This window comes from Nicotiana sylvestris, chromosome 6 (assembly GCF_000393655.2).
Source record: "Nicotiana sylvestris chromosome 6, ASM39365v2, whole genome shotgun sequence".
In the NCBI taxonomy this organism is placed as follows: domain Eukaryota; kingdom Viridiplantae; phylum Streptophyta; class Magnoliopsida; order Solanales; family Solanaceae; genus Nicotiana; species Nicotiana sylvestris.
In genome coordinates, this window is record NC_091062.1 from 55,692,859 (window position 1) to 55,700,312 (window position 7,454).

The following is a 7,454-nucleotide window of genomic DNA, read 5'->3' on the forward strand; positions in this document are numbered from 1 at the left end:
ATTACTTTTGTGCCTACACTACACACCTCATATCCAGGATGGACCCTTTGAAGTACATATTTCAAAAACCCATGCCAACTGGGAAGTTAGCTAAGTGGTGGATATTGTTGAGTGAGTTGGATATCATCTACGTAACTCAAAAAACAGTCAAAGGGCAAACATTGGCAGATCAACTTGCTTAAAATCTGGTAGGAGGAGAATACGAGCCCTTGAAAATATAGTTTCCTAATGAAGAGGTGTCATTCGTAGGAGAGTACATTACCGAAGTATACGACGGCTGGAGGATGTTCTTTGACGAAGCTGCAAATTTAAAAGGAGTGGACATTAGAGTAGTTTTGGTATTAAAAACCGGTCAACATTATCTAGTATCTGCTAAACTCAGATTTCCCTGCACCAACAACATGGCAGAATATGAATCCTACATACTAGGACTTAACATGGCAATCGACATGAATATTCAGGAGTTACTGGTAATCGGTGATTCAGATTTGCTCGAGCACTAGGTACAAGTAGAATGGGCTACTAAGAATTCCAAGATATTTCCATATTTTTACCATGTGCAGAAGTTGAGAAAGATGTTCGCAAAGATAGAGTTTCGACATGTGGCCAGAATTCAGAATGAGTTTGTCGATGCATTGGCCACCTTGTCATCTATGATACAACACCCAGATAAGAATTCCATTGATCCCATCCGAGTAAGAATCCATAATCAGCCGGCATATTGTGCTCATGTTGAAGAAGAAACAAATGGAAAGCCTTGGTTCCATAACATCAAGGAGTATTTGTCAAAGGGAGAATATCGGGAGCATGGAAATCACACTAAAAAATGCACACTGTGGAGATTGTCCAATCACTTCTTCCACAGCGGAGGAAATCTGTATAGAAGAACTCCTGATTTGGGATTGCTAAGATGTGTCGACACTAAAGAAGCTTCTAAATTGCTTGAGGACTTACATGCTGGGACCTATGGTCCGCACATGAATGGTTTTGTCTTGGCTAAGAAGATACTTAGGGCCGGTTACTTTTGGATGAAAATGGAGACGGATTGCATACAGTGTGTCCACAAATGCTTATAATACCAAGCACATGCCGATATGATAAAAGTGCCGCCAAACAAGCTCAATGCAACAAGCTCACCTTGGCCATTCGCCACTTGGGGAATGGATGTCATTGGCCCAATCGAGCCCATTGCTTCAAATGGGCATAGGTTTATTCTAGTAGCCATTGATTACTTCACAAAATGGATAGAGGCTGCATTTTACAACGCTGCCACCAAGAAAGTTGTTGCAGACTTTGTCGAAGACCGTATCGTTTGCCAGTTCGGAGTTCCCGAGTCCATCGTTACTGATAATGCTTCCATCCTCAACGGTGATCTGATGAAAGCCATGTATGAAAAATTCAAAATCAAGCACAAGAATTCCACAGCCTATAGACCTCAGATGAATGGAGCCGTAGAAACCGCCAACAAAAACATCAAGAAAATACTAAGGAAGATGGTAGAAAACCACAAACAATGGCACGAGAAGATACCTTTTGATTTGTTGGGATACCGCACTACAGTTCGCACATCAATTGGAGCAACCCCTTACATGCTGGTTTATGGTACCGAGGTTGTCATTCCAGCCGAGGTAGAGAATCCTTCTTTAAGAATCATACAGGAAGCTGAACTCAGCGTTGCAGAGTAAATAAGGAGCCGTTATGAACAATTGGCCCTTATCAATGGAAAAAGGATGAACGCAGTGTGTCACGGCCAACTTTATCAGAATAGAATGTCCAGAGCTTTCAAAAAAAAGGTCAAACCAAGGCATTTTGCACCAGGACAGCTGGTGCTTAAGAAGATCTTCCCACATCAAGATGAAGCCAAAGGGAAATTCTCTCCCAACTAGCAAGGTCCTTACATGGTTCACAGGGTGCTGATAGGAGGAGCACTCATACTTGCAGAGATGGATAGAGAAACTAGCCAAAACCAATCAATTCAGATGCAGTCAAGAGATATTATGCTTAGATTATTTACATTTCCTCATCTGATGTAATTGAACTACGCTTGACCTGATTCCCGTTTAAAAGGGGATACTTAGGAAGCCTTATAAGTTCAATCATATCATAATAAAATTTCCATTCCCCTCGCCCCCAAAGATTAGAAACTGGGGCATAATTTTGAGGAGGACCCTCAAAATTTAGGAGCAAGTCTAGCCAACGCCAACATATGTCAGACGGTCAGAAATTAGTTAAGAAACTTGAGCAAAATTTTGAGAAGGATTCTCAAAATTCCAGAGAAGGTTCAACAAGGCTCATTACCTACAAACGGCCAAAAGATCATCTACCAAACTGGGGCAGAATTTTGAGGAGGACCCTCAAAATTCTAACATGAGGAAACTGCAATGTCTCTGAAATGTGTTATAGTCACTAGTTCATCTAAAAAATCATGTGATACTTCAATATGTTTCTAAAATAACTCTATTTTTGTCAATAATTGCATATTTTCGAAAACTTTATTTCCATAACCGTCAGGTGTTACCCAGGGAAACTTGAAAAGGCCTCCAGAGCGGACCAACGCAAGGCTAGAGGACGAAAGCACGAACCAACTTCTCCTCACAAAACTTACAATTTTTATTTAAATGCAGGCACACCTGACTTAGTAAGAGCGTCTGCAAATATATATACACTAAGCAAAATACTACCAAAAGGGCCACCAGATACCGAACGTAGTCTCAGCTAAGGAACATTCTACTTTTGTTTGCTATTTGCTCATTGCATGAGGGTAATCCCTGCCTCTATATTTGCATGAGGCTAATCCCTGCCTCCACATTTACATGAGGCTAATCCTTGCCTCCATGAGGCTAATCCTTGCCTCCCTATCTGCATGAGGCTGATCCCTGCCTCCGCTTGGTATGAGGCTAATCCTTGCCTCCGTTCTTGCATGAGGCTAATCCTTGCCTCCACCTGCATGAGGCTAATCCCTTCCTCCGTATTTGGATAAGGCTAATCTTTGCCTCCCTACTTGCGTGAGGCTAAACCTTGCCTCCACATCTGCATGAGGCTAATCCCTGCCTCCCTACTTGCATGAGGCTAATCTCTGCCTCCCCATCTACATGAGGCTAATCCTTGCCTCCGTTCTTGCATGAGGCTAATCCTTGGCTCCCTATTTGCATGAGGCTAATCCCTACCTCCACATTTGCATGAGGCTAATCCTTGCCTCCCTATCTGCATGAGGTTGATCCTTGCCTCCGCATTTGCATGAGGCTAATCCTTGCCTCCGTTCTTGCATGAGGCTAATCCTTGCCTCCCTATTTGCATGAGGCTAATCCCTACATCCACATTTGCATGAGGCTAATACTTGCCTCCATGAGGCTAATCCTTACTCCCTAACTGCATGACGCTGATCCATGCCTCCGCATTCGCATGAGGTTAATACTTGCCTCCATACTTGCATGAGGCTAACCCCTGCCTCTCTATCTACATAAGGCTAATCCATACCTCCATATTTGCATGAGGCTAATCCCTGCCTCCATATTTGGATAAGGCTAATCCCTGCCTCCCATATCTGCATGAGACTAATCCTTGCCTCCCCATCTATATGAGGCTAATCCTTGCCTCCATATCTTTATGAGGCTAATCCCTGCCTCTGCATTTGCATGGGACTAAGAACTATCCCTCTTTGCCCAAATATTGCTCTATTTCTAGCACTATCTATTTGCTTTTCAATCGGGCTATAAGCTCTGCCCTCCATTTCACAAGATTAAGCCTTGTCTTGTTAACGTCATATTATTGCATATCATTGGTTGAAATATCGCCAATCTATCCAAGGGCGTCATAGTCTAAAAGGCACCATCTGCATGGCCCGAGAACACCATTTCATGGCCTATAAATCCCTCATTAAACAATTCATGGCCCAGGACATCATGGTCCAAGGACGTCATCCTTAACCATCCGAAGACATCTTTCATGGTCCAAAGGAAATCTGCATCATGTTTAAATTTTCGCACAAATACATGGTTGTAGCATCTCTTTATCTGCAGGTGACCAGCAAGCAACCACTACCCTAGCAGGAGTGACCTCGCTCCAGTTCTTCCAAACTATCTCAAACCTAACCGCTCACTATGACCGCTCTCGCATCTCGTGTCCGTTCTCGCAATAACTTCATCGGTATATTTTGCCAATGAATCCGGAACTACATATGGCCTGATTATTACAAAACCAGGGATATGTAAGCAACTCAAGACCAGAGTCCGGCTTTTGTCTTTCAAAACATCGTGACCGGTTAAAATTGGTCATCATGTCTTTATCCGAAAACTCTTTCAACCTCCTCGGGTAAAGAGGGGAAGCTGTTGATAGCCAATTTTTCCTCATATATGTATATATATATATATATATATGCAGTTATAAGCATGCATAAATATTTTTTATAATTTTTCCATAATTTTAAAAGTTCCAAATCAATTTATTTCTTCTCTTTTATTTATAAAATATCTAATAATTATCCAACAAATTACTTTTGTGATGATTTAGTCTTTTGAATTATTTGTTTATTTTAAAATAGTGTTTAAATATTTTTAGTGCATTTTTTTGTAATTATATTTATTTTTTTAGGCTAAATCGCACATCTTTGCAAGAATAGCCCAACTAATGCATTACATTATTGATGCATAAAATGGTCTTTTATATTTTTAAAATGTTAAACATTTATTTTAGTACACGAAAATATTTTTTGAAAATCATTCATTATTTTTATAAATTATATAGTTATTAAAAGTGGCTATTTAAAATCTGGCCTATTTTTATTTCAATTTCAGCCCTATTTCAACCCAATACCAACCCGATTTTAATTCTAAATTACCCAGCCCAAACTCTAAGATCTGATCCGGCCCCAAAACCCCTGTAATCTCGGTCGTTGATCATAAAGATCAACAGCTACAAACGACCCTTCCTAAAATAAACCAAATTGATCCCCCCCCCCCAAGCCCTTTCATTTCCACCATCTGCCGCCCTGAAACCCCTCTCTTCTCTCAAACTCTCTCAAGCCTAACCCTAATCGGACCTAATCATCACTCATATATGGCTATCTCCGGTGGTTTCTCACCTCCCCCCAGGCCTCTAATGGCCTCCCTCACGTTGGTATTGTAATCTCCATGGTCGTCAAAAGACCAGGGTCAGTGGCTTGCATCTATGGTCCGTTTCTCGCCTGTTTCAGGCCACTCCAGCATGATTCCGAGTAAGATCGTCCTATATCGACTATGATCTATGGGTTTCTAAGCATGTTTCTTCACCTTTGTGTTGTTCTCTTCGAAACCCTAATTTCTTTCTTCTAAACCTCTTAGATCTGTACAGATCTAAGATGATTTGGACTTGTTTTATATGAGTTTTACAATAACATTTTCGAGTGATTTTTCATCTTTCTCTAAACTAGGGTTTCCTGAAATCTCTTTTTCCAAAAACATTTGATGATTTGGGTGTTAATCTCCTGTTTCCTGTATGTTTTAACCGATTTTGCTAGGTTTGCTCTGATTTCAACTCGTTTACACTAAAAGCCCTAATTTTTCGACATTCTTTGTTTGGTCTCTGAGTACTTGTATGTTGACTGTGTTCTTGCCTTGGTTCTTGTAATTTTCTTTAACCATTTAGATGACTTGTGGTCTTCTTACCTTAATATGCCTCTACTGAGTTCTTATTCAACTTTTCCATTGATTCTATGTGCCTATGTTTATTCTGACTATTCTTTTCTTGCTTTATTTAAGTTATCTGCTAAACTTGTTGATTCTTTCATGATTTTCTCTCTAACTGAGCACTATTAGGGTTCTAACCTAATTTTTTTCCGACTAAGTTCTATGTTTCTGTGAAATTTTATTTAGGTTAATTTTCTATTTATGGGAACAGATATATATTCTTTCTAGAAATCAGTACTACTATGAGATTTTGGCTGATTGATTACTCCATTAAAGATTGGTATGCATAGACTTTATTTGTTTCATTATATATAACTTTGATTGGTCGTCTCTACCTTAATTACTTGCCCGTATAACTTTGGGATTATTACTGATTCTTTATTTGGAATGGTTTGGTCTTTTTTGCCTTAATTAAAACCTCTATTGTTACCGTTTGGCTAATTGCCCCTAATTAAAGGAGTCTATTTTGAACTCCTTATATGATTGGATTCTGATTGCCCTTGATTGGTGATTTCTGATTCTTTTACCTCATTGACTCTACCCTCGAACTGCTATATAAGCACTCTCCTATTCTCACTTCAAAAATAGGTACATTAGTTCAAAAAAGCACACTTACACTCTAAAGTTCTCTTTCTCTTCTGCTGCTTGTGATACTCACTAATCTAGCCGGCTAAAAGCCAAGGATAGATATTGGAACTTCATCTGCTTTATATTTTGCAACCTTTTTTTCAACTGGTATGTCTTTAGTTAAGTTTTGAAATCCAAACCCTATATGTTTCATTCCTGCACTCGTTCATCAGTTATGAATTCAACTTATATTCCCATTTCCTTCTTTGCTCAACATGTCTAAACTCTACCCTTCTCAATGTATGCTTTATATTCTGCACTCTTTCCTGCTTACTTCTTTACCTAGCATGTCTAAACAGTATGTTTAATCTTGCTCAAGACATGTCATGCTACATGTATTATAACTATGATCTATGTCTTAATTACTTACTGTCCATGTTTAGCCTGCTAAGTCTCTAAGACCCTAAGTGTTTTATGCAGTTTTGTTGGCTATATGTTCCCCCTATACCCTATCCATGTACATCAATGTGACTATTATGTAAGATCTGTTTGTTAAGTGTTTTCTGAATCTGGATGTTTTTTATGACCAATTGATTGTCTGCTATTTTGATACTCTTCACAAACTGTCTTTTACTATCAAATTATTTCATGTTTCTAAAAAACCTTTTCTACATCTAAAGTCATCTCTGTACTATTTTCAAAACAAAACTATGTCAAGCACTCTCACTTTATTCTTAGAATATTATGTTCTGCCTCTCTGACATGTGTACTACCTTGAGGTCCTTGAGATCTCTCTGAACTCTAGCATGTCAGAGTTGGCTTTTCCACACTGCACCTAAATTAGTTATTGTTTGAGAAAAGGTCTAGGTGTGAGCACTGCCCGGGATCCTTGAGGTCCTTAGGGAAGTCTGACACACCTAGACATGAAATTGGCTATAGAACTTTGGCATTTGATACTATTGGAGGCTTGATGTCATTTGGGCCTACTGCAGGCTCCCTACAGATTAACTCCTATTTGTTTATGTATTTTATTTAATTCATTGGTCTGTAATAATTTTTATAAACAAACATTAGGGTGATTAGTGAAAAAGGGTGGGTAGTTATATATATGTTGGGTAAATTGGGTAGATACCATGCCTATAGGGTCCATGTCGATTCAAATGTGTTTGTTATGTTTGTTTACTTCCACACAAACTAGAAACCCTGCCTATAGGATCTAAATGG

At 39.2% G+C, this 7,454-nt stretch overlaps 1 protein-coding gene across 1 annotated transcript; it reads left to right on the forward strand.

The window, feature by feature from the left end:
• The first annotated feature begins 1,094 nt into the window (after positions 1-1,094).
• Positions 1,095-2,033, forward strand: LOC138870644 (uncharacterized). Its single transcript, XM_070148469.1, has 2 exons — positions 1,095-1,387; positions 1,910-2,033. Exons 1-2 carry the CDS (start codon positions 1,095-1,097, stop codon positions 2,031-2,033), a joined length of 417 nt encoding a protein of 138 aa, XP_070004570.1.
• The last annotated feature ends 5,421 nt before the right edge of the window (positions 2,034-7,454 follow it).